The sequence below is a fragment of the Cynocephalus volans genome, chromosome X (assembly GCF_027409185.1).
Source record: "Cynocephalus volans isolate mCynVol1 chromosome X, mCynVol1.pri, whole genome shotgun sequence".
NCBI classification, from domain to species: Eukaryota; Metazoa; Chordata; class Mammalia; order Dermoptera; family Cynocephalidae; genus Cynocephalus; species Cynocephalus volans.
Genome location: NC_084478.1, coordinates 166,857,713 through 166,885,276, shown reverse-complemented (window position 1 = coordinate 166,885,276; position 27,564 = coordinate 166,857,713). Strand labels below are relative to the sequence as shown.

General features: G+C 34.2%; 1 protein-coding gene across 1 annotated transcript; it reads right to left on the bottom strand.

Moving 5' to 3' along the window:
• LOC134367515 (speedy protein A-like) lies at positions 1-27,564 on the bottom strand. Its single transcript, XM_063084257.1, has 6 exons — positions 27,330-27,564; positions 25,115-25,173; positions 22,891-22,976; positions 17,520-17,691; positions 6,293-6,593; positions 1-47 (listed from the first exon to the last, which is right to left on the bottom strand). The coding sequence occupies exons 1-6, from the start codon at positions 27,562-27,564 to the stop codon at positions 1-3; spliced, it is 900 nt and encodes a 299-aa protein (XP_062940327.1).

The following is a 27,564-nucleotide window of genomic DNA, read 5'->3' as shown; positions in this document are numbered from 1 at the left end:
TCATGAAATTGGTTTCCTTTCTTCATTTGACTGATGGTCATTGGCTACTGAAATAAAGTATGCAATTTAAGATTAATTTTATGTATCTGTATATTTTAAATACATATTTCAATGGTTGTATGTATCTTGGGTTATAGTAAATAATAGGGGGGAAATGATAAGAATGATAAATCACCTTAAAAATGTAATAAAAGATGTAACAATCTGTGAATCTCTGTTATTCCTCTTTTGAACCAGCTTGAAATAACTTCAGAATTGTTCTATGTTATGATATAAATCAAATGTTTGGGGAAACATGAATTAATAAGAATAGGCTTATTATTATTCATAGGGACCAGTTATTTAGCATTTGCCATGTACCATACATTATGTATGTTTTTTAGTTAATATGAGCAACTCATATTTAAGGTCGTCCATATTTTACAGGTAAACAAACAGAAGCTTAGAATGGTTAGTTTGTTGTTTAAATAGAGGTATTTTTAAAGGTTTTAAAATACAGGTTGAATATCCCTTTTCCGAAATGCTTGGGATCAGAAGTGTTTCAGACTTCAGATTTTTTTGGATTTTGAAATATTTGCAGAATACAGACCAGTTGAGAATCCCTTATCCAAAATCTGAAATGCTCTGATGAGCATTTCCTTTGAGCATCATGTTGACACTCAAAAGTTTCAGATATTGGAGCACTTCAGATTTCCAGTTTTTGGATTAGGGATGCCCAACCTGTAGTAATGCCTGAGAGGACATGTGCTGCTATTCCTGAATTTATCCCTTAGTCTAGAACTATTTAAAATTATATATAGCCTTAACACCAAGGTCATGGGTTTGGATTCCCGTACTGGCCAGCCGCCCAAATATATATGTGTGTGTGTGTGTGTATATATATATATATATATATATATATATATATATATATATATATATATATATATATTGTATATGTGTGTGTGTGTGTAATTTTTTTAGTAATATTTTACAGACTATGGAAAATTTAACCTAAAATCTATGCATTTATATAGCTTATAATCTGATAGAACTAGACATTAAGGAATCATAAAAATATAAGACTAAAATTGTTTTAAATGCTCCAAAGAAGTACAGGATACTATGAGTAACCAAAATAGGGGTTTTGCTGTAGCAAGTGACAATTGAGCTGAGACCCGAATGGTAAGTAGGAATTAACTACAGCACAGAAAATGAGAACAAAAAAGGCCAATGATGTTGCGGTTAAGAAAAAAGACTGGAAAGATAGATGGGCGTCAGGCCATGCAAGATCTTATAGGCCTTTAAAGGAAAGATTGTCTATCCTAAGAAAAATGGGGCACCATTGAATTAATTAAGAGATAATAAGCTTATATTTTTGTTTTCAAAAAAATCACTCTAGCTGCATTTGGAGATCTAATTGAATCAGTAGCAGAGTATTTTTCCGGTGTTACATTTCTGTATAACTACCTGAAAACCTATACAATAATTATGCCTTTAAAGTTTTCATAACATCTCCAGATATATAGAAGCTGTGAAGTACATTTTTAAATTCCATCATGGACTACTCCCTTTTTTTCTGGCCTTCTATTTAACTACTAGCAAAATTATGTTATTCTTTTATTGTTTTGAATGCCTGTTATACGTCAGATCCTAATTGTCTACTTGGAGAGAGAATGGCTTAAGAGCAAAGAAAAGTTCGTCCCTTTACTCCTGTTTCATGTAGAATACTTAGTTTCTGTTCAGCACATTGTGCTCAGTGGATGTTGAAATGAACAAGGCCTCTCTAACAGTGTTCATTCTAACTTTAAGTGGAGTTGAAGACCAAACTACTTAAGTATTTATTTATATACTTAATGAAGGACCGGTTTGAGCCCTTTCTCTGGCCCTCCTCTGAACACTGCGTATATTTATGATCTGGCTCACAGGACAGATGCCTTCTAATGTTAGCCTTCTTTGTCCATGTCTGACTCTCATTTATCATACTGTAAACTTTCAGAGATTTGGGACTGTCTCAAAACTGTCTTTCCAATGCTTTCCAGAGGCCCTGCCTTTTCCATCCAGTAAATGACCAGTAACATTTGCTGATTGCTTTAAGCCCACACTGGACTATGAGTTATATCATCTGTTGACTTGGTTGGTCTAGGGAGAGATTTAGATGTCTGTGTATATTGTGGATTGTGGAAGGCTTTGCTTTTTGTTTGTTTGTTTTCGGTGGCTGGGTGGTACAGGGATCCGAACTCTTGACCTTGGTGATACAATACCACACTCAAACCAAATGAGCTAACTGGCCAGCCCTGATTTTGAACTTTATATTTCAGAGGCAGTGGGAACTTTTGAAAGATTCATGGTCATTTAAAAGAAGATATTTTAAGTAAGTTGATCTGTTAGTGGTGTCTGAGTATTTAAAGGGAGGAAAAAAAACTGTTTAATCAGATTTCATAGTAATGCAAGGGTACTTCAAAATGTTTGAAGAAAAATAGAATTAAAAGATAATATGAATCTTGCCCTGAACTTTTCTAAGTACTCTTATACATAACTACGGGATTAGTAGTGGGAAAAGGGCAGATAGAAAACATATTGTAGGACCGGCCCATGGCTCACTTGGGAGTGTGTGGTGCTGATAACACGAAGGCTATGGATTCGGATCCCTATATAGGGATGGCTGGTTAGCTCACTTGGGAGAGCGTGGTGTTGACAACACCAAGTCAAGGGTTAAGATCCCCTTACCAGTCATCTTTTAAAAAACCACAGAGAGGGCTGAGCCCGTGGCGCACTCGGTAGCGTGCTGCGCTAGCAGCGCGGCGACGCTCCCGCCGCCGCGGGTTCGGATCCTATATAAGAATGATCGGTGCACTCCCTGGCTGAGCGCCGGTCACCAAAAAAAAAAAAAACCACAGAGAGAGAGAGAGAGAGAGAGAGAGAGAGAAAGAGAGAGAGTAGAAGAACTAAGGTGGTGACTTGTTGGATATAGAGGGAAAGAATAAAAGTATTTTCAGACGTCTGCTATTCAGAAGCCCTTTCCCTTACTTCTCTGGGCATAACAGGACTCAGTCAATGCCCAGCTCGTTTATTACTGCCTCTGAAAAGCTTCACCAAATCACACATCTCACAGAATTAATTCTGCAATTTTTTGTGCTTCTAAGTGTTGATCATATAATTAGCATAGCCCTTATCACATTATTAATTTATATTTCCTGATTATGCCTTAAGTATAAAGATCCTAACCATGGATAACTAGGACGGTGGTAATGACAAAAATAAATGAGAAAGTTCAAAGCAGGATCTATTTTTGAGGAAAACGTATTTGCTTTTAGATTATCTAATAGTTGGAATGGTCCGTGACTACCTTCATGACCCAGGCTAAGGCTTGGTATATTTTTTTTTCCCTTGACTTCACTCTAAAATGTCAGTTGTCCCAGGATAATACATAATAGAAACCCATGTTTCACCTGGACCAGCCTAGGTGTCATAAGGCGTAAGACAGCATAAGGTAAAGAGAAACAAAAGTTGTTAACTTAAAAATGTGCTGTTTATTCGGATAGAACTGGGTTCCCATCCTGTTTTTGTTATTGCTATTTTTTTACCTGGTAACGGTGTGACTTTTCTGAGTTTGTTTTTTTCATCAGTAAAACGAGCATCATAATGTCACTTCAAGATTTCTTTGGGGGTTGAGTGTTAAGTGAGATTACCTTTATAAACGCCTGGAACATGATTGGTGATTGTGATGTATGTAAATTTGTAAAGAATAATTCAGCTTTTCCTCACCCCCCAAAGTGAGATGTTTTGACAGTGTTTTCAACCCACCTTGTCAAATTGAAAAAACATTTTATTCTTAATGTCATAAACATGTTTATGTAAAACTTGTGTTTTGAACATGTTGTTTTTAAGAAAAAAATTTTAAGGGTAGAAAAACATGTTTTTACCTGAAAATGAAGAAGTTGCTTGTGTTTGAAACAAAACTAAATTTTAGTATAAAAGCCTGGAGCAGAGCATCAGCTCTTCTGTTTCTCTTGGAGAATGCTGAATTAAGTTTTCTGCAACCACAAATCATCAGGTAATTCCAACCTTATGTGGACTGAAGGAAGAAAAATTTGCTAGCAGAGGTCACTACTGGGAATCTGACGCTGCTTAGGCAGTGAGAGACTGAGCCCACTCTCGATAACATCATGTGTCCCTATTACCCTCCACTGTTCCCTCCCCCCGACCCCGATTAGTTCACTCTCTGTTAAGCCTATTGGAGGAAAATGAATATAAATTTTTACTGGTCAAATGTGTGTGTGATCAATACTTTTTCTTTGTGTTGCCTATACTTGTATTCTGAAACAAAAGCTTTTACAGTTAACCTTCAGTTAATACTGAGAATAAGACAGTGATGGGTAAATACTTGTTGCTTCCTGTATAGGACCTATGAATCCTAAATGAAGGCTTTTATCCAGGGGCAGGATGAAATCACAGTTCCTTCTAAAATCAACACCTGACTTTTCATCCATAGTCAAAGACCTGCTTTGTTCCCAAAGCACACTGACTGGCAGAGTCTCTTACTCCCTGGGTGGGCTCCAATTTCCTGTTGTGATGTCAAGGCCTAGATTATAGTGTTACCACTGTAAATATCTATCTACAGGAGCTAATGTGAATAAAATGTAACTGTTTCTGTTCTGCTTTCTGTACATATCTGTTCAGATTGTCTTTGGAATTCTCCCTCAACTCCCTCAATACAACCTTTCATCAAGGACTTGGTTCTTAATTTCACCACTCGACTTCTGTAGCAGTTTACTGTCACTGCCAAAGGCAGGATTTCATCGAAGCATAGTAGAGCATAATAGTTAGGAATTCTGGTTCTAGTCAAGGGTCAGACGTGGATTCAAATGCCATTCCACCACCTCGGGCAAATTACTTAACCTCTGGAAGTCTCGGTTTTCTTATCTGCCAAATGGAGATAATACTATTTACCTTATGGTTAGCTGTGAACATTAAATGATATTATGAATGTTAAGTGCTTGCTGTATTGACTGTGGCATTTTAAATATCCAGTAAATCTTACCTATTATGAGGATCAAAGAGTGTAAAGGCTAAAGGAGCTGGGAGAAAGGGGAGGGATAATAAAATGCAATTCTTTTAATTTAGCTTATGGTGGACCCTATTTACCTTCAAACATGAGTGAAAAAATAAACATTATCCTTGGAATTGTTGAAAAGGAAGAGACTATACTTGTTAGTCAAATTTTTTGAGTGATTGTTATTGCCAGGGAAGGGAACAATGACTAGGCATGACACCTACCTTCAAAAGTCTTAGAGTCTAGTTTCCCCCTTTAGTAAAGCTTCGGTAGCCACTGTTAATCTCATAGGGACGTGGTAAAAATAAATAGGTGAAATTCTGAAATACTGTGGGTCTGCTAATTTCTCATGACAGAGTTAGAAAGGATCATGAGAAATCTGTCAGTCCTATCTTCAGTTGGTTGGAAATCTGGAAGGCTTTATAAGATGTTAAAAGGATCACTGATAGTAGAATATTAATCTAGTACTGTTTTGAATCTAGAAATGTCAGAGTACTATATTTATATAAAAATAATTTGAATGAAAATTAGGGTGTGGTTGTATTTCCAATTCATATAATTATTTTCTAATTAATATGGTATTGTTTACAGCCACTTAAACCCCAACAAAAATGAAATATGCAAATAAATTATGGTTCTTATAACAGGTCAAGATTAAAAATTAGGTTTTCAAAGACTAAACAATGACATGGGAAAATGCTTTAAGATTAAAAAAAAAAAAAGCAGGCCTTGATATAGTATGGTTCTGATTTTGTTAGTAATAAAGTATATAAAAGGAAACAAATAGTTAGATGATGAGATTACAAGTAAATTAATTTTCTTCTTGAAATTCCCTTTTTTTTTTTTTTGGCGGCTGGCCAGTACAGGGAGCCACACCTGTGACCTTGATGTTACCAGCACTATGCTGTCCCAAGTGAGCTAACTGGCCTGTCCTTGAAACCCCTTTTTAATAAAATAAACATTTCAAAGTAATGATTCAGTCTCTTAAAATACTTAATTCTTAAACTGCTTGAGGCTTATGTTACATTAGGTTTCAATTTAATATATCACATTAATCCTTTTTGTATATGTACGCTACCACAAAACAGATAAGGACACAAGACAAAAAGTGGTAACTGAAAGGGGAAAAATTCCAAGACTAACCTAACTTATATTGTTGTAGTACATAAATTTTTATGTATCCATGCCTGTAAGGACTAACTTGAGCTCAATAACGAAAAAGCATAAATCCATTTCTGGTGTATCACTAAATCATACCTTGAGAATAGCTACAAGCTTGAGAAGGATCAACTATTATGTCCATTGAGATTGAGTTGTGTAACTCCTGAGAATGTTTTTCCCTCACCTCTACTGTATCACTGGATGATGATGATGTAGACAATCCCAGTCTAACATATCTTTTTCTTCTTGTTTTACCACAGCGTGAACAATCTACTAGTTTGGCACTAGGTCCCCGGGGCAATTGAACTTCAAGTCTGTTGTACCTTCTGACAGCTCCACTGTGAAGCACAGAGCGTTCTCGTTGCCATATATAATGGGTTGGTGCAATGGCCATAACCTATAGTGCAAAGCATACTTTTAGAATTTTAGTAAGATTTTAGTAAAACTAAGTACAAAAATTATAACAAAAAAGAACAGCTGTCTCTAAAAGTAAGATAAAAATCTAAGTTACTGATTTTTAAAAAAATCTCCAGATAAGGCAGTATTAGTAAGCAGTAGTCCCCCTTTATCAGAGGTTTCCCTTTCCACAGTTTCAGTTCCCCGGGGTCAACTGCAGTCTGCAAATATTTCATACAATAAAATATTTTGAGGGAAATGGTCCACATTCACATAACTTTTATTACAGTATACTGTTATAATTGTTCTATTTTATTATTAGTTATTGTTGTTAATCTCCCATAGTGCCTAATTTATAAATTAAACTTATCATAGGTATGTACATACTGGAAAAAATACCATTGAGTTCAGTTTTATCTGCAGTGTGAGGCATCCCCTGGGGGTCTTGGAAACGTATCCCCCTCAGATAAGTGTAAAGTGATTCATTGCTTTGGATCATTAAAACAGTAATTAACAAAGTACAGCTATCTCTTGGTGTCCATGGGGGATTGGTTCCAGGAGCTCTCTCAGATACCAAAATCCATGGATGCTCAAGCCCCTGATACAAAATGGCACAGTATTTTCATATAACCTAAACACATTCTCCCATATACTTTAAATCATTTCTAGCTTATAAGATCTAATACAATGTAAATACTATGTAAATAGTTATTATACTGAATTGTTCAGGGAATAATGACAAGAAAAAAAGTCTACATGTTTAGTACAGACACAATTTCTTTTCTGAATATTTTCAATTTGCAGTTGGTTAAATCCACGGATGGGGATCCCTCAGATATGGAGGGCTGACAGCATTTAAATTATTCCAAACAGGAAAAAGGACTGAAGCAAACTTGCAGACTGTATTTCTTTTTAATTCTGAATATTCTAAGTTTGGGAAAGATAATACTGTTAGCCAGAACAATACTTTGGAATGCGTTGGGTTAAAAAAATTTAATTGAGGTTCCCAACTACGTATGTATGTTAGGCTAATCTTAAAGTGTTTGCAGTTATGGCAAGGGATATGGTGAATAAGAACACATGTAAATTACTTAATCTCTCTTTTGCTCAGTTTCCTCATATGTAATACGGAGATAATGAGTGTCTATTTTGGAGGATTGTTGTGAGGATTAGATGAGGTATTATTTATAAAACACTTAGAGTCCTCACTAAGGCATTGTTCTGTAAAATCTGTTAAATAAATCATGGGCTTTAAGTTAGGATAGACTTAAGTTTCTCATTCTGGTTCTGTCACTTACTAGCTGAATAACACTGGGTAAGTTATTTAATCTTTCTGAGGCTCCATTTCTTCATCTGTAACATTGGGATACTATCTACCTCACAGGATTGTTCTAAGGATTAGATGATATGTGTACAATCCTTATCACTTAGTAAGCATCTGGCAAATGATAGCCATTTAAGAAGTAAAGCTAGAAAAAACTGTACCTATGTGCTGACCTCATGGAATCGAAAACTAAGCATTCTAATCAAAAACTCTAGTTGCAGTTATCAGCAACACAAAGTAAATAAGAATTGTATTATGTGAGAGCTAAACAGTGACTTTCAATTGCTTAGACTAGTGATTTGCAAATTGTTTTGAGAGCCCTAATGTTTCATGGAGGTGTTATTAGGGGCCCCAGGAGGGGGAAAGGGAAGATGGAGCAGGCAGAGCAGCTCAGTTTGGGGGATTGTGGCTACAATTTTGTTTGGAAAGAAAGCTTTTGCTGTTAAAAGTAAAAACCTTTTGAAAAAACTCCAGATTTAGACTACTTCTCCCAGAAAATGGGGTTAATGTGGTCTCCCTCAAGATAATGACATAATCCTATTTTTTTTCCTGGAACTGATTTTATAATCCTTCAAAAAAGTTTTCAACTAAAGACACGTAATAAAGTTTCATATATAAAAAAAAGTAGAAGAAAATAAAGATAACTCTAACTGTAAACATTTCTATAACAATATACAACTAGTTTCAAAGCTTCCTAAGATGAGGAAGTAGAATTCAAATTTCTTATTCCTTCCATATTTATCTACTGTTTTTTCTTCAACACTTCTATATCTTTATTTCCTGTGTCTGGAAATGTCCTCTCCCTTTGTCTTAGTATTATATTCCCTCAAGACCCAGCATAAATCACAACTTTCCAAAAACTCCAGCTTTCAAGTATTTTTTGGGGGGGGGCAGCTGGCTGATGTGGAGATGATAGATCATTTTTAGTGATTGAGGAAGATAATTAAGAATTAGAGGCCATTGACATTATGGACCTTCAACAACATGATTTTTGTAGGAATCCTATAGCAGAGTCTAGCAAGAAGAGCGGAGGGAAATTGGAAGCAAAGGACACAAAATGGAACGTTTGACCAACTGTTATTTTTGCAATAAGCTAGGTATTATAGTCTGTCCATATGCTAACCCAGGTAGAAAAATACATACCCACACGTGTTTATTTTTTAATATGTCTGTATATATTTTATACACTCATATGCAATAATCTTTCTCCCCTCTATCATATAATTAGAGTATTACTGTGACAAAAGCAGTGAATTAAAAATAAAAATGTACCAGGGTTGAGAGCTGAATTTTGGTCTTAATACTATCAGTTTTATGACCTTGGGCAAATCATACAACTTTCTGGGTCACATAATGTCTTTTCTACATGAGAAAACAGGTCACTTTCAGTCCTCATATGCTATGATTCATGAATGTGACTGCTCTAAAGCACTGGTAGCAGCTTACGTACTAGAAATGTTATCCTCCTTTTTACTTTATCTTAGTCTTCTGTCATTTTTAGTAATGGGGGGTGCCTTTGGTGAGTGTTCCTAAAATTTAATACTTGGCCCTCTGTTTTTCTCTATTTATACTCTACTTCTCTGTGATCTTGAGGTATAGCGTAGGTGCTAAAAGCACTGACTCTGGAGTCAGGCTGCCTAGATTTGAATACCAGTGTGCTGGCTTACTAATTATGTGTCCTTGAAGAAGCACTTAACCTTTCTGTGCCTTAGTTTCCTTATCTAGGATTACCTGGCTAGCTCTCAGAATTGTTGTGAGATGATGACTTTACTGACTACCCTGATTTGATCACTACACATCATAGACAGGGATTGAAATATAACTATGCAACCCATAAATATCTACAATCAATACGTTTCAATTAAAAAATAATTTAAACAAAAGAATTGTAAGAGTTCATACATATCCAGTACTTAGAACAGTGCCTGGCAAGTTCTCAAACAATATATATATATATATATATATATATATTTTTTTTTTTTAAATAACAAAATTGTAATTACATTCAGAATGTCAACAAAACAGCTGCAACTTTTTTTTTCGCAATTGCAGAGTAGTATTCAGTTAACAGAACAACAATTATTTTGTATAAGCTGCATCAGAGACAACCAAAGATGAAAAAAACTACCATCCCCATTTATAACTAATTTGTGCTAGGCACCAACAGGAACCTACTTTAAATTTCTATGCCAATTTATAACCCCAATCCTATACCAGGCAAGGTTAGTGGCTATAGAATACCACCAGGACAGGGCTATCTAAAGACACATTCAGTAGATTGTTAACTGTACCAAAAAAAAAGACACTGTACAGTTTAAAAACAAGTCTTACACAGCCTTATATTTCAATTTTTTTCTTTAAAAGGAGTGAGTTGTGTACAGGGGGGTGAAATGCTTTACAGACAAGAAAAAAAAACTGCTCTAGAACCAACTTATTCACCATCATCACGTTCCTCTTCCTCCTCACCCTCTTCATCCTCCTCGTCTTCATCCTCCTGTACTTGCTTTGTGCAGCCTTGACAACTCCCTTGTTTGCTGCATCAGGCTTTTCTTTGCACGGTATGCAGTAATATCCTTTTCATAGTTTTCCCTCAGCTTAGCAGCCCTCTTTTCATAAGGCTGCTTATCATCTGCAGCAGTGTTTTTCCACATCTCTCCCAAATTCTTTTTCACAACGCCAATGGATAGGCAGAGATCTTCTTTGACTTTTGGGCGATACTCAGAACAGAACAAGGCAAAGGCCGAAAGAGCCCTCTTGGGTGCACTGGGATCCTTGAACTTTTTGGTTCTCCTTTAGGGGGGATATAGGTTTTCATTTCTCTTTCATAACAGACCTCTGTCCGCCTTTGCCATGTCTTCAAATTTTCCTTTCTCTTTAGCAGACATGGTCTTCCACCTCTCTGAGCACTTCTTAGAAAACTCTGAAAAGTTGACTGAAGCATCTGGGTGCTTCTTCTTGTGCTCCTCCTGACAAGTTTGCATGAAGAATGCATATGATGACATTTTCCCTCTCGGCTTCTTAGGATCTCCTTTGCCCATGTTTAGTTATTTTTCCTCAGCGAGGCACAGAGTCGCCCAGGGCCCATCTGGCTCTCACTTGCCCTGCGCTGTCTCTGTGGACCTCAGTGTACTGCAATCCTCAAACAACATTGGCATTACTTTCGCCTTAAATCTCTTATCTACTTTATTAAGCTTTAAACATCACTTATATATGGTAACTCATCTACCATACCTGTCGATCATGCATTTAATTATCCAGTTCTCACCTTAAATTTATACGTCTAAGTACCATATTCCTTATCTTCCCAATAAACCCGCTTGCTTCTGTAACCTTACCTATTTCCATTAAGAAATCCATTACTCTTCCGGTTATATAAATTTGAAACTTCCAGATCCCTCTTCCATATGCCCTATATCCAAGGGGTCACCAAGTAATAACTGGTAATTTTGTAACATCTCGAACATCAATTTTATTTTCAGCACTGCTATTAACCCAGTTCACACCCTTGCTTCCTGAGCTAAGTCTAGCAGTTCCCAGTACAGTTCCTATATTGGCTCTCTTCTGCATACTGTCCTTGGGTTATTCTGTCCAAAAACACTGCTTATATTACATCACTGCTTTCTAAATTCCTAATCTGGAATCAAGTAGTAGCTAACAGAGGACTCACCTATGATGATTCTGTGGCACCTAGGCCAGAGTATGTAACAGGAATAGAGAAAAGCTTCCTCTTGATTAAACTACTATTCTCCATGATGCATGAAAGGGACTAGTATTGGAGTCTAACTCTCATTAGATAGGCATCCTCCATTATCTGTGAACCAGTCTAGAAACAAAGCCATCACCAACATACATACATCCCACCTTAAAGGCGCTGATGGCAAGAAGGTAACCTTATCTTACATGATAAGAGCAGAGTAAGCAGCGGAATAGACTTTACTCTTTTCTGGAGAAGCCCTACATGTATTTTTCAATTTAACCATACTCCATCTCATTCTCAAAAAGCATTTGAGACAGCTGACAAAAAGAGGGAAAAAAAAAAATTAATTAAACTGGGACCCAAAAGGAAAAATTGGGTAAAGGGGGAAAGCAGACACGCCAGTAATAAAACATAATAGAGTTGATGTGGTTCTGGATAATACCTGGCTCTTAGCTTCTTTGCAGCCAAGGTTAAAAAACGAAGAAACAAATTACAAAACTCGTTATCATCTCAAAGGAGAGCACATGTCCTCTCTATTAAGGACTGAGCTTAATTAAAGCTGGCTCTGCCACTTATTAACTTTATGGCCATGGACAAGTCATAACCGTTCTAGGCCAGGTTTTTCATCTGTGAAATGGAAAGAATACTTAATTTAATTCTCGAGAATTAAATTATTTAATTTAATTAAATAAGAATTAGATGCTATTTAATATCTGAAAAAAGATATAAATGCATTTTCTAAACTAGCCAATATGAGAGGTTTATATGGAGGCTAGATGTCACAGAGAAAACAGAACACTGGGAAGTCATTAGATGTCAAGTCAAGTTCTGGCTTTGCCACTTACTTGTATGATCTTGAGTAAATCCCAACCTACTTGGCACTCGGCTTCAACAGCTGTAAAATGAGAATGCCATCACTCTCACAGGCATTTTTGTGAGGATAATTTACATGAAAATATTTACAATTTGTAAAGCATTATGCAAATGTAAAGTATTATTAACGTAAACCAGTTTGTAGCTACCATCCAAACTGGGGTTTATTTTTGGATATGAGACTAAAACCATATTTTGTTTGGCAGTATGCCAATACCAGGCTTTCAATAACAAAAGCATATACTGCTTAACTAAATTTCTAACAGCATGTCCTGCTACTTCAGCAAACGTCAGGGCAGGGATGATGTACTTCTTTATAATAAATCCCCACAGCACTGAACTTGGAATGTTACTCATCGATTAGCTCTTAAATGAATACATAAGAGAACAAGATAAAATCTACTATGTAGTTGCCTTTTCTATCCACCAACACAACTCAAATGTACCTGGTGGGAATAGCCAAAACCCTGCAGCTTATCTACATGCATTGGAGTACGGGGCAGTGTAAAGTGAGCTCAGTGAATTATTATTTTTTTTCTTTTTGGGGCAACTGGCTGGTACAAGTATCCAAACCCTTGACCTTGGTGTTATAACACTGTGCTCTAACCAGCTGAGCTAAATGGCCAGCCCTCAGTGAATTTTTTTATAGTTTGTTTTTCTACTTCATACATATGGCATGAAAAAGAATTGGAACCCTTAAGTTCCATTCATTCTATCAGTCAGCAAGTACTTATTGTGTATCTACTATGTGCCAGGCACTGTTCTAGGCACTAGAGATACAATAAGAACAAAATTAAGAAACTGCCATCTTGGACTTTATATTTTAGTAGGGGAAATAGACGTTAGCAATATAAATATGTAAAAAAGAATATGTTATATTGTGGTTGAGTGCTATGAAAAAAATTGGAACTAAGAAAGTGAATAAGGGTAACAGCGAGAGGTAGTACATTTTATTTTAACGGCTTTATTAAGCTGTAACTCCAATACTATACAATTCACCCATTTAAAATTTTCAATACAACGACTTTCAGTATATTCAGAGTTGTGCAACAATCACCACAAATTTACATTCCCATCACCTCATAAAGAAAGATGTTCCATTCCTCATTCCCCTTAGCTCCTAGCAACCAGTTCTCTACTTTGTCTCTTCGGATCTGTCTATTCTGCACATTTCATATACATGACTGTTTATTTTCGCTTAGCATGTTTTTAAGGTTCATCCATGTTGTAGCTTGTGTCAGTACTTCATCTTTTAACTCCTAAGTAATGTTTCATTGTATGGATACACCATATGTTGTTTACCCTTTCATCAGTTGTTGGGCTCTTGGGTAGTTTCCACTTTTGGCTGTTATGAATAACGCTGCTATGAACATTCTATATACAAGTTTTTGTGTGGACATAGTTTTCATTTCTTTTGGGTATATAGCAAGGACTGGAATTACAGTAACTCTTTTTAACGTTTTTAGGAACTGTCAGATGGTTATCCAAAGCAACTACACCATTTTACATTTCCACCAGAAGTGTATGAATCTCCATATCCTTGTCAACACTTGTTACTGTCTTTTCGTTTATGTCCATCATAGAGCCTGTGAAGTAGTATCTCCTTGTGGTTTTTACTTGTATTTCCCTGATGGCCAATGATGTTAAACATCTTTTCATGTGCCTGTTGTCCATTTGTACAGCTTCCCTGGAGAAATGTCTATTCGAGGACTTTGTCCATTTTTTAATCAGGCTGTCTTTTTATTATTGAAATGTAAGTGCTCTTTATATATTCTAGATACAAAACCCATATCAAATAGGTGATTTGCAAACATTTTCTCCCATTTTGTGCGTTGTCTCTTCACTTGGTATCCTTTTAAGACAAAATTTTTAATTTTGATGATGTCCACTTCATATTTTATGTTGCTTGTACTTTTGGTATCATGTCTAAGAAACCTAATTCAAAGTCATGAAGACTTACTCCTTTGCTTTCTCCTAAAAGTTTTACAGTTTTTACTCTTACATTTAGGTAATCCATTTTGAGTTAACTTTTATATATAGTATAAAGTAGGGGGTCCAACTTATTGTCCTATATGTAGATATCCAGTTGTCCCAGCTCCATTTGTTGAAAATACTAGTCTTTCCCCACTGAATTTTCTTGGCATCCTTGTCAAAATCCAATTGAACATAATTGTGAGAGTTATTACTGGACAATTCAATTCTGTTCCATTGAGGGAGATAATACTTTATATAGGATGGTAAAGAAAGGTCTCTCTGAGGTAACATTTAAGCAGAATCCTGAATGTAGTGAGGAAGTGAAGCATACTGATATCTGGGGTAAAGGTATCCCAGGTAATGGAAATGGTAAGTGCAAAGACCCTGAAGTGGGAGTGTGCCTGGCATGTTTGAGGAACTGTAAGAAGGCCAGTATAGCTGGAGTGAAGTGAGCAAGGATAGGAGATGAGGTCAAAGACATAGGAGAGGAGAGTTGATAGGCAAGGTAGAGCCACAACAAGGACTTTGTCTTCTACTCTGAGAGAACGGGAAGCCACTGGAGGCTTTTGAGTAGAGAAGTCATGTTTTGACTTACTTTTTAAAAGATTTACTCTGGCTGCTGTTTGAAAAATAGACTACACAGGAGAAAGATGATAAGAGAGACTATTTGGAAGGATACGACAATAATCAAGATAAGAGATGACAAAGTACAGTGTGAGGGCTGGAGGTGGTAAGAAATGGTAGGATGCTGGATAGTTTTTCAAGGTATGGATGTTGAAAAAGAAAAAGAAGAGTCAAGGGTAACAGTTTTTTGGCCGGAGCAAGTAAAAGGATGGAGTTGCTATTTATTAATATGTGGAGGACCGCAGGAGGAGGATGTTTGGACGTCTGTGTGGGAGAATGAGAAGTTCAATTTTAGGCATGTTAAGTGTGAGGAGTGAATTAGACAATGAAATATGAACAGGCAATTTGACATGCAGACCGCAAAAGTGACTGAAAAAATTCTGGTGTCCTCAAAACCAAGTGAAAAGAGTGTTTCAGAAAGAAATGAGGGACTGTGTCAAATGCTGATGCTAAGTTAAGGATGAAGAAATAACTTTTGGGTTTGGCAATACAGACATATTTGGTGCCTTGACAAGACTCTATGGAATGATGGGGAAAAGACTTTGTAGAATAGGTTCAAAGACAATGGAAAGAAAGGAGGTAGAGACAGAGTTCAAGACAACTCTTTAAGGAGTTTCCTTAGGATGGAGGCAGCAGAGAGAAATGTAGTAATAGCTGGAAGTTTTTTTTGGTGGGTTTGTTTTTAATTGATGGAGATTTTAAAGCAATTTTGTATTCTAATGTCAGTGATCCAAAAATATAGAATCTGTAAAATGTGGAAAAAGGAGACAATTACTGGAGTGATGTCCCTGAGAAGGCAAGAAAAGATGAGATCTAGTGCACAATAGAGGGAATGGACTTGGACAGGACCAAAGATAATTCTTTCATAGTAACAAAGGGAGGGCAGAATATATGGGTGCACATGCAGGTAGGATAGTATATATGGTGGAAGAATGTTTAACATTCTTTTTAAATTGCTTCTGTTCTCTCAGTAAAGAGAATGCATAATAGTTATCAATGGAGTGTGAGGACAGAGATGGGACATATTAGAAGTGTACTAATTGTTTGACTTCATTAAATTTACAGTGTATAGTTAAAACAGACAATAGACAAGCAAATAAATATTTACAGTTTTGTTCAGTGCTATAGAAAGAAACAAACATGGTACTGTGTTAAAGGATAAAGAGATTATTAATCATTTAAGTGAACTTTCTGAAGAGGTAAAACTTAAGTTGCATTAATCTTTTAAAAATGTTGAGAAATTTTAAAAGTATAAAAAAGCATAAGAATAATATAACAAACATCTATATACCTACCACCCAGATGTTAATGTTGCTATTCTTGCAAGCCTGTTTTAAATTAAAACAAATAAGAGTGTCTAATAGTTTTTTACTAAGTACTCATCAAATCAATGTGTACTTAATGAATGAATTCAAAGAAATGTTAAGGAACAACCTAGTTTGCCCAGCAGGAGCTTTTTTTTTTTTTTTACATTTGGAGGAGCTTAGGCTGTAAAAATTTATTAATTAGAACTTTGCACTCTCAAAATTTAGAGTGAAAAGGAACCTTAGTTTTATTGCTAACCTAAAGCACGAATCTCCTCTGTAACAACCAGCTGCTTGTTTTTAAAAAAAAAAACATCAGCAGTAGGAATCTCTGCAAGAGTATCTCACTTTCAGATAACTGTTAGAATAATATTCTTTATACTGAGCTATTACTTCCTCTTTTAGTTTTCCATCCACAGATCTTAGTTCTCAGCTTTATATGTTGTCAAAAATACAAATCAAATGTATTTCCTGCCCCACTGTGGTCCTTTAAATATTTGAAAACGGGTAGCCAGCTTTCTGAATCTTTTCTTTATACTAAAAATCTCTGATATTTTTTCTTATTTCACATATGAAATTTTTCTTCTGAGACTCTCCTCTATTCTAGTTGTTGTCCTCTGGATATACAGTTCTTTAAAAGTGCGGTGTGCAGAACCAAATACAGTATTTTAGGTATAATCTTATGTTACGCCCTCTTTTCTTCAGTCGAAGTCTAAACTTTCTGTAAATCTCCTTACACAACTGAGTTTACAGCTGTCTAGAACATTTTAGTCATTTACAACTGCAGTGTTATTACTATCCTTAATAAGATATTTTACTATGTTCATACCACCCATTCCCAACATACTGGTGATCTTTTAGACAGGAGAAACACACTAAAATAAAAATACTTACTACAGAAATAGGCTGCTCTGAAAAACAGATATGACAATTTTAATCTTTGTGGTAAAAATTTAAACTGCAACACTGTAATACAAAAGTTGTATTCATGGCAATTTAATGAACGAGGTTAACAGTCTACCCTCACAAAGGCCAACAACAACAACAACAACAAAAACCAAAAAAGAAACATTAGAAGCGCATTCAAAAATAAAGATATTAGATAAACAGAAGACAATTTTAAATCCTTACCTCCTCACAGCATCGCCTGCTTACAATAGCCCTATAGTCAATTCTATACCAGAGCTGATCCCTTAACTTTAAAAAATCAGGATACAGTTTTCTCCAGTTTTTCCCTAAAGCCCAGGGAAAAATTTCACGCTTAGATTCTTCGTCTTCTTCTTCAACCGTATTAGCAAGATACCTAACAAAGAAGACCAACAACCCAAAAAAGAAATGGGTAAAGGATAGAAACAGTTCACAAAGAAATACAAATGGCTTATAAACAAATAAAAGATGTTCAACCTTCTCATAATTAAAGAAATGCAGATCAAAAATAGAGATAGAATGAATTTTACCTTGAGGAGTTCTCGATATTTTGCATTTCTAAACATCTTGAGCTTTGTTCTGGGATGTAGTTAAATAACTTGAAAACAGTCGAATCCTTTCAGGTACTGGTTGGTGGATCTGGAGCAATGATCAGTCTAGGACTAATTATTCCCCACTACCGAGACAAGACCTTCCTGAAGACTGTTTTCAATACTCCATGAATTATGAGTTGTTTTTAGTCTGGCTAGTGGAAACAGGCACTATTTCTAGCCCTATGTCAATGTTACGCACTGTTCCCCTAATCCTTTCTTTCTAGACTCAGGTAGTTTCTTTATACACATATGGAAATCAGCTTTCTGCTGAATACTTGAGGGGGACCAGACATGCATAGAAGCAGGAAAACATGGCCCATAATAAGGAAAATAATCAATCAATCAAAACCAACCGAAAACTGATACACATGGTATAGGTAACAAAGACATTAGAATAGTTTTAATTATTCCGTATATTCAAAATGTTGAGTACGCACATTGAAAATGTACTTTGAGAGATGAAAACTACAATGTGTATAAGGAAAAATACATGGAATGGGATTAATGGCAGATTAAATACAGCAGAAGAAAAGATTTTAAAGACATAGTAACAGAATATCCGAAATGAAACACACGGAGAAAAACCCCCCAAATCATGGATAGAGCATCAGTTAAATGTGGCACAACTTCAAGAAACCCAATAAAGGTAAAATTGGAGTCTCTGAATGGTGACAGGTGGAAATACCAAGGTCAAGGATATGGATCTCCTTACAGGCCAGCTGCCAAAATAAATAAATAAATAAATGAAATTTGATAAAAACTGTAAGCCCACAAAGAAGCTCAATAAACCCTAAAGTACAAGGAAAAAAATGAAGAAAATTACACCAAGGTACATTATAATCAAATTGCTCAAAACCAGTTACAAAGAGTAAACTTTAAAAGCAGTAGGAGAAAAAAAGAGACATATTAGATAACACACGAACAGAGGTAAGCATGGAGCAAATTTTCCATCACACAAGCCCCACGGATAACTTTCCAATAAAAATGGGGTGCTGGCTGATTAGCTCAGTTGGGTAGAGAACAGCCTTGTATAACCAGGATTATGTGTTCAGATCCTCATACTGGCCAGCTGCCAAAAAAAAAAGAAAAGGGAAAAAAAAAAAGAAAAATAGACAACTTTACAATGAAAATATTACAAAACACATAAGGGAACAAAGCACCATGAGTTGAAACAAGCTGAAGTCAGAAGATAATGAAATTAATAGACACAGAATATAGAAATAACTATGTCTATCGTGTTAAAAACTTAAAGTACTTTGACAATATGGTAAGGGGATAAGCATATTTGGAAAATCAGACAATAGAACTTCTATAAGTGAAAATGTTTATAATGAAACTCATAAGCATATTAGACATAAGCTGGAGATCAAATTAGTGAACTGAAAGACCAAACTAAAGAAATTATCTAAAATGCAGCCCAGAGAAAGAAAGTAAATGTTAAAAATAAGTGATGTGGAAGACAGAGTGAAGCATAACATGTTTAACTAGTTTCAAAAGGAGATAATAGAGGAGATGGGTAGAGTAATATATATGAAGAGACAGCTGGCTAGAATTTTCCAAGAGCTGTTCCAAGAGATGTTTGTTGAAAGACATCAATGTCTAAATCAAGGAAGCTCATCAAATCCCAAGCAGTTTATAAAAATGAAACCAGTGCCAAACTCCAAAGAAAAAAGAGGTCTTAAACGCATCCAGAAAGGAAGCAAATGATCCCAAGTGGATTCTTGAGATACAAAAAGGAATGGTAAGCAACGATATGTGAGGGTACTACAAAAAGTTCATGGAAAGATTTGTATTATCTTTTTTTAAAAAAAATTTAACCTGTAGGATCTGACACCGTTAATTCTATTTATCCATGAGCTTTTTGAAGTACCCTTGTAAATGTGTGGATAAATCTGAACAAATATTGAATATTTAAAACAATAATAATAATGTCTAACTTGTTGAAGGGCACAAGGCAGAACTCCAGAATTGTAAAGTAAGAGAATATAAGTTAGGTAGGAGGTGATTCGTGTCAAAATGCTCAACAGTCTTGTAATAATAACAACTAGATAACTGCAGAGAAGACATAGACTGCATAATTTCCAAACCAGTAGAGGAAAAATATACGTCCAAAAAAAAAAAAAAAAAAACCAGATAAAATGGGACTACTCAAAAAAACAAAAGGCAAAAGCAACAATATGGGGCCATCCCATCACTCACTTTGGATAGTGTGGTGCTGACAACACCAAGTCAAGAGTTAAGATCCCTTACCGGTCATCTTTTTTTTTTTTTTTCTTTTAAAGCAACAATACTGTTCAGTTGTTAAAATGAATTACAGCTATATATAAAGAGAGATATATAAATAAATCTGAAAATCATAACATTATAAAGCAAAAGAAGTAAGCCACAGAAGAATAATACACATGGATCTTTTATATAAAGCTAAAAACAAAAAAAAAAAAAGCAAATAACATTTTTTTGAGATATATACAAAGAATAAAGAAAAGAAAGAAGATAATTACTGTGGAAGGCAGGGGGCTCTGATTGTGAAACTATATACGCGAAGCTTCTAAGATTCTCACAATGTTCTTTTCTTAAGCTGAGTCATGGGTACACGAGTATTTGTTTTAATTTTATTCTTCCTTACACACTCCATATGGTCTTTTGTACATATTACACATTAAAAAATAAAAGCACATAAGAGTGTATATAGTACACTTCCATTTATGTAATGCACACATTGGATCATGTATAGAAAATTATTTCTAGATGGATACACAGGAAACTGTTAATAGGAGAAACAGTTACTTTTAATTGTATACCTTCTTTTGTACTTTTTCACCATGTGCATATTCATACTCACAGTAATATAAAATGAACACCTACACATTACTTTATTCTCCTTTAATGTAATTGCACATATTTTAATATTACCTTGTTATAAAGCATCTAATTGTTAAATCAACTCAGATTATATAATATGGATCAAATAATATCCTCTGAGAAATTACATATAGTAATTTCTTACTTTAGTTTCTCTGATAGCTCTTAGCAAAGAATGGAAAGAGCTAGAGGTTAGCCCCTTAACACGACTGCGACGATTAAAATATGGAAAATCTACAATGCGCTATTATGCTACATAAGGACCACACTATGATTCTATTCTACATTAACAATTTTTCAGGGTCAATATGACAAAATATCTGTATCACACATACGGAATTTGTCCTCTGATTTGAAACAGATTTCCTTTGTGTAGTGTCCATGCCTTTTTCACAACAATTCATTATGTTTATTCAAATAAAGGACTGAGAACTTCCTATACGTTACTCATTGAAGGAAGAAATAGAAAAGTAAGATACACATTCCTTGCCCTTCAGGAGCCGCCAGTTAAAGTAGAGAGGAGGCAAGTAAATAGGAAACAACTGTGAAAAAGAACATGGAAGAACAGTAATAGAAGTTTAGTGTCTTACCATAATATATAGTAAAGAAATGTTATAAGACTATATAGAAAGGAGAAGAACTTGAGCTTTAGAACTGTGGCTAAGAAAATATTTCATGAGAAGAAATATTGAGTCAGGCTCTACAAAATGTATGATTAGACATAAAATGGAAATTATAACTCATGTGATTTTTTACTATAGAATTTATAGTACAACATGCAATGCAACTTTACAGATGACTATATAGTGTAAGTTAAATAGTGCTTCACTGGCAATAACTTTATAAAATAAGTAAAACAAATCCAATTTCGGGCATATAGTAAAACTTAAACTTCTTTTGGTTTGTTTTTAATTCTCAGATGAAAAAACTACAAAATAGATATTCCATCTACACACAGATATTATACAATACTGAGACATGTAAATAGCAATTTAACTTAGTGGTCAATGGCTCAATTTCGCCATTGGTAAACCACACATGAATGTGTGCCCGGCTCTCATGCCTACCAACTTTTCTGATCTTGGAAAGTACTTAATCTTTCTAAGTCTCAGTTTCCTCATCTGTAAAACGGGGATAATAAAAGATGTGTTTTATAGGAAAGAGTACATGAGTTAATATATAAAAAAATATGCGTTGCCTTGCACAGAGTACTACGTAATATTATTATATTCTTCCCATTTAGCGATCATCACAAATTTTAAAGAGTTCATTTTTCCATATGTACTGGAAAATATTCTCCTGAATATCTGCAAACATCAGTTTCTTCTAGTCCTATTTCTTTAACTCTTTCATTTTGAATTAAATAGACATTAAGTACAAATTTATTCTTCAGTGCTGACAGCTACTATAGTATTCAACTTAAATATTTTTATATATAGTTCCCTAGTTAAGTGCTTAAAATTATATTCATGTATTCCCAACTGTAGCATTGTATCCAGGTACACAGTAGGAAAGAAAATATATCCTTAAATTACACAGATTCTAGCTGAATTCTGAACTATAGATTAGATAACCGTGTTATTAAAAACACTTAGATCAGAAAGCTAATATAAAGTCAAAGAAAAAAATGGAAAACAAACTATCTTCCGTTGTTAGAGTTCAGTGTGTTCAGTAAGACAGTCAGTGGATACTAAAGGGATTAAATATGAATAACTCCTATGTTATAGGCTTAGATTCACAAAGAGTATGTCTAGAACATTTTCCACAAGCTGTTCAATGTAAAAGGGCAATAATGATGTTTTTTACTATATATTAACTGAAAATTTCAAAAAGAATATTCAGCTTTAAAAAATATCTCAGTCATAAAGAGGGGAATTTGGGATAATTTATATGGGAGCCCTCTGAAAAATGTAAAAAGCACAATACAAATTCAAGTTGAATACTGAACAATAAATCTTAGGTAAACAGCATTATAAGTTCAATGAAAAGAACATAAAAATATTCTATTACAGTAAAAAACATAGCTTTTATAGAGGAAAGCCAATTCAAAATACACATCAAGTTGCAAACAGCCTCTGTTATAACTAATTAACATAAAAATCACTAAATAGCATACTTACAGAGCAATAAAGAAATTTATCCTGGCATACTCATTTATAGTAAATTTAGCCCTCTTGAAATAAACAAAGGTCATAGCCAAAAGATACTATAAGGAAAAAGTTAAAAAGGAATATTAATGTTGTGCTTTCATAAATAAAACTGCTTTAAAATAGTTAACTTAAAAAATTTCTGATGAACAATAAAACAATAAAGCACTATTTATCCTTATTATAGAATTAGCTATTTGAGTACTTATTTTTTTAGTTTCCTGTAATCCATATGAACAGTGACAAATAGTTACTTGATCATTTATCACAAGTAACTAGAATGGACTACTAAACTTTATTATAGCCAATAAGCTTTGAAAATCCCATTTTTTTCCTAACTTAAATTTTTAACCTATAGGGAATTTAATAATAAAATAAATAACCATATATCCTTCGTGTAGATTCCCCAATTGTTAATATTTTGCTACATTTGCTTGATATCTCTATTTGTGTTTGTTATGTGCATACATAAGTTTTTTTCTGAATCCTTTAAGTAAGTTGCAGTCATCCATACTCACTTTTAAAATAAACTTTAAGGGGCCGGCCCATGGCTCACTCGGGAGAGTGTGGTGCTGATAACACCAAGGCCACGATCCCATAGGGATGACCGGTTAGCTCAATGGGGAACATGGTGCTGACAACACCAGGTCAAAGGTTAAGATACCCTTACCGGTCATCTTCTAAAGAAATGAAAACAAACAAACCAACCAAAAAAAAACCTTTAAAAATTACTTCTAAATGACTTCAGGCATTAGAGTAATATGGCTCAATTTTCAGGGGAAAAACATTTTAAATGTATTATTAGGTACATATATGTATAAGATATGTCTAGCCTGATATTAGCACATATGCCAGGTTGTGGATTTTCAAACTGGAAAATAGTTGTAATCATAATGTATGAGAATCTCTCTCGTAAGATACTTATTCATCCTGTCATCATAGGACTGGCCATAAACATGATTCCAAGTATTCACAGTAATCTCCAGTAAAGGACGCTTGAAATAGTGCTGTTACAGTACTTCTGGTTAGTTACTTTTCAAACACTTCCCCCTGCTGTCCAACAACTTTAATGTACTTACTACTGTAAATTTTAAAACTTCACAATGCCACATATATTGGACATGTGCTATTAAAGCATTACTGTTATTTATTATTAAAGTGTTAGTAACATTTTGATTATGTTTTAAAAGATCCTTTTTCTTTTAGAAGTACATCATGATATATTTATGGATAAAATGTTAGGCTGTCCAGGATCTGATCAAGATAATTCAGTCTTTGAGGACAGGGGTTAGGAGAAACAAGAATAGCCAGGAGTTGATGATCACTGTAGCTAGACGAGGCACATGGAGGTTCTTTGTTCTATTCTACTTTAGGTTGCGTGTGTTTGAAATTTTCCAAAATGAAATTTCCAAAATAAAAATGATAAAAAAAAAAAAACCCTTCTCTTATTTTATCTTTGTCATCTTGAGATAAAAGCTCACATCGATACTAACGAGTGTTTATTTAATTTTTTCTTTTTTCAAACATTTGATTGGCGGCTATTTAATTGGTAGCTAACCTCCCTTTTCTGTTGGTTTCTATACTATTTAAGTGTGATATGAACTTATGCTGAATTTTCTAATATGAAAGCCTGGTCCAAAATGGCATTTACAAAGCTGAAATTGTACCTATTCAGCTAAATCTAAAGAACACAGAAAACATCACTTTCCTAGTATGTTAGACATTTTTTTTTATAAAACACTGATTCCTAAATAAATAACATGTTAAGCCATTTTACGCTTTACCCTAAAGATTATTGGGATTTGTTTTGTCTGAATTACTTACAAAATATTAAAATGTAACACAAACTGTCTTAGTGTCCTGAATTGTCAGAATTCTTTTTCTCTACAGCCTGATAAAAGGTAATAATTCTGATGAAAATGTATTCAGCCTAAACAATTCTTGTTTTCGATCAAACAGATATGGACTACAGCCACTTAAATCTAATCAGTAATATTCTACAATTCCTCAACTATAGATGAATCTATGCTGTTTGCTAATTCCAAATATTAATGTGTAAGAATTCTGCTTTGAAGGAGCAATGCAGGCTCTTTTCCTAACCTTAATTAGATAGAAAATTCTTACAAGGTCCCATTTAAAGTTTTGATGGACTAAACATAATGATGCTGGTTAATTATTATATCACTACCAAATTTACCTTGTCTGCAATTTTACAGCAGCAGTCCATCCACAAGAAATCTTGAATTAAATCGTCATCTACAACAAAAAATACCTATGACTTGTCTTTTAAAAATAGAATGTTTCCTTTTGATGAATTAATTTCTATAACCAGAGATTGTAAATGTTTAGAAATCAAACAAAAATGGCTGGAACAGTGTTATTTAAGGTGTAGTTTTTAGTTCTTGAGTATATTGCAAGAACTGTACAAAAAGCTACTGTCTTACCATCCATCTTCCCATTTGCTTTGCCTTAAAATATAGCTAAGACTGGAAGGGGAATGGTAGAAGTGTTTGGTTTATTCAATATTCAACAACACTTTTGAGAAATGTGTCCTGGGTAACTCTAGACTAGCTTTTCATTCTTTCCAAAAACCAATCTTAAAAAGTGGAAATGGAATCCGATAAAAGATAACTCAGTCTTTAAGAAATAATGACTTAATGAATACTTTGTTTTCCAGTTATGTTTCACTTTTTCTACTAATTTCATTGTTTAGTTTCCAGTGTATATTTAGTTTTCGATTCTTCTCTTCCACTTATCTCTGTTCCACTTATCTATCATTCAAATATATATACGAGTATCTACATAAAAAGGTTTATAACTCATTAGTATTTTATAATTGACACTTAATTTTGGAAAAACTGAATATTAGGACAAAAATATCAACAATCAAAAAAACAGTTTTAGGGCTGGTTGGTTAGATCAGTTGGTTTGAACACGGTGCTTATAACACCAAGGTCCAGGGTTCAATCCCTGTACTGGCCAGCCACCAAAAAATAAATAAATAAAAATAAATAAATAAATAAATAAACATTAATATATATAAATATATATATATGTAATAGTTCTTTTTAAAATTATATCTATCTATCTATACATAGTTTTAAAAAGAACATATAAAATACAAGTTAAAACCACTTATTTTAATTTTAAAGGCCTAAAATATAAAATCTCAAAATATATTGGTTAGCAGTCAGTATAATCTGGAAAATCTTTTTTTCCATTTCTCCCCTCCATTTTAAGTTAAGTACCAAAGCATAACTACTTTATATTCTTTTTTACACCCTAGAAATGTCATCAATGAGACAAATATATAGAAAATTCTAAGAACAGCTACTGATTTCCTGAGAATAATTAGTTTCTGCCTTGTTAATTCATTTTCTATGTCTTAAATTACCTATAATGTTAGAGACAAGTTTTTTCTCCTATTTCGCATGACCAGTTATGAGTACTCAAATAGTTTGTGGGTAATAATTTTGTTCTACTCTTAATAAAAAAGGAAACTTGTATTAACATTCTAGATCCTGATGGGACAGCATTTTTATGTCTTTTTCTACTTATATTCCTTACAATTTTTTCTGATCTCATCTTTTCATTTTGCTTTTCTTTAAATATTAACCAGCTTGCCTGAACGCATTTGGCCTTCCTCTATAAACAAGGAAGCTGGTTACCTGTATCTAGCAGACTATAATATCCGCTTGACTTCATTCATTCCTACAGATATTTACCAAAACCCATCTACCTTTATTTTAATCTCTCTATCTTACTACCCTACCTCAAAAAACAAAACAAAAAAATCTCTTTCTTGACTAGTTGAAGTACTATAAAGAAGTTTCTTTTTGCCTACTTGTTACAAAATTTATCAGCAAACAGCATTATCTCATGATATAAACAAGTTCAAACTCAATTTCATTATATGAACATGATGATAAAGCATAGTTAAGTTTTAACAACATTCCCAAGACGTAGTACTGAAACTTCTCTTGGTTGACCAACATTCCAGATTTGCTTCATTTTAGCAGTGAAAATCCTGGGAAACCCTGTCACACTGGGTGAGTTAGCTCACCTGAATCTTTCTGCAGTATTTTACTATAGGTCAAACAAAACCATGCGATGAACCTGAATTGCCCAGAATTTACATTTGACAGTTGGAATTAAATATTCTCCTCAAGCTACGTGAGTCTGAATTTTTAATCCATAAGCAAGCAAAACAAACAAAAAGCCTACATTAAAAAAGAAAGAAACAAACAAAAAAAACCACTAAATAAAACAAAACAAATTTGATTGCACATGGGAAATCTGACACAGAAAATTACAGCAAACTCTTTGTTCATTATGAAAATGATAAAATAGATGTTTACATTCTAATTTTGAAGGACTTTATAATTACTGCTAGTAGAATATTTTAAACCTACCAAATAATTTAAAGAAAGCCATCATTTCCTGATGCTGTATAACTAAACAAGATCCTTTGGGGTGTATAGATTTGCTGTTATTATGTTCATTTTTTTCAGATGCTTGCCAACTATCTTTAAAATCAGGGCGCTTTAGATGAACGAGTTTTTTAGGCTGATGTGATCTATTTGATCCTGATTTTACATGAACAGGGACAGTAGGTTGCATCTCACAACACATCTGATTGTGCCTCAT

Coding starts and splice junctions, on each gene's coding strand:
- LOC134367515 (XM_063084257.1), bottom strand. CDS start 27,564: ATGAGGCACAATCAGATGTGTTGTGAGATGCAACCTACTGTCCCTGTT. Junction 17,692..22,890: donor ATAAATTTCTTTATTGCTCT/GTAAGTATGCTA, acceptor CTTCTTTGTTAG/GTATCTTGCTAATACGGTTG. Junction 6,594..17,519: donor GCAGGCGATGCTGTGAGGAG/GTAAGGATTTAA, acceptor TTTGCACTATAG/GTTATGGCCATTGCACCAAC.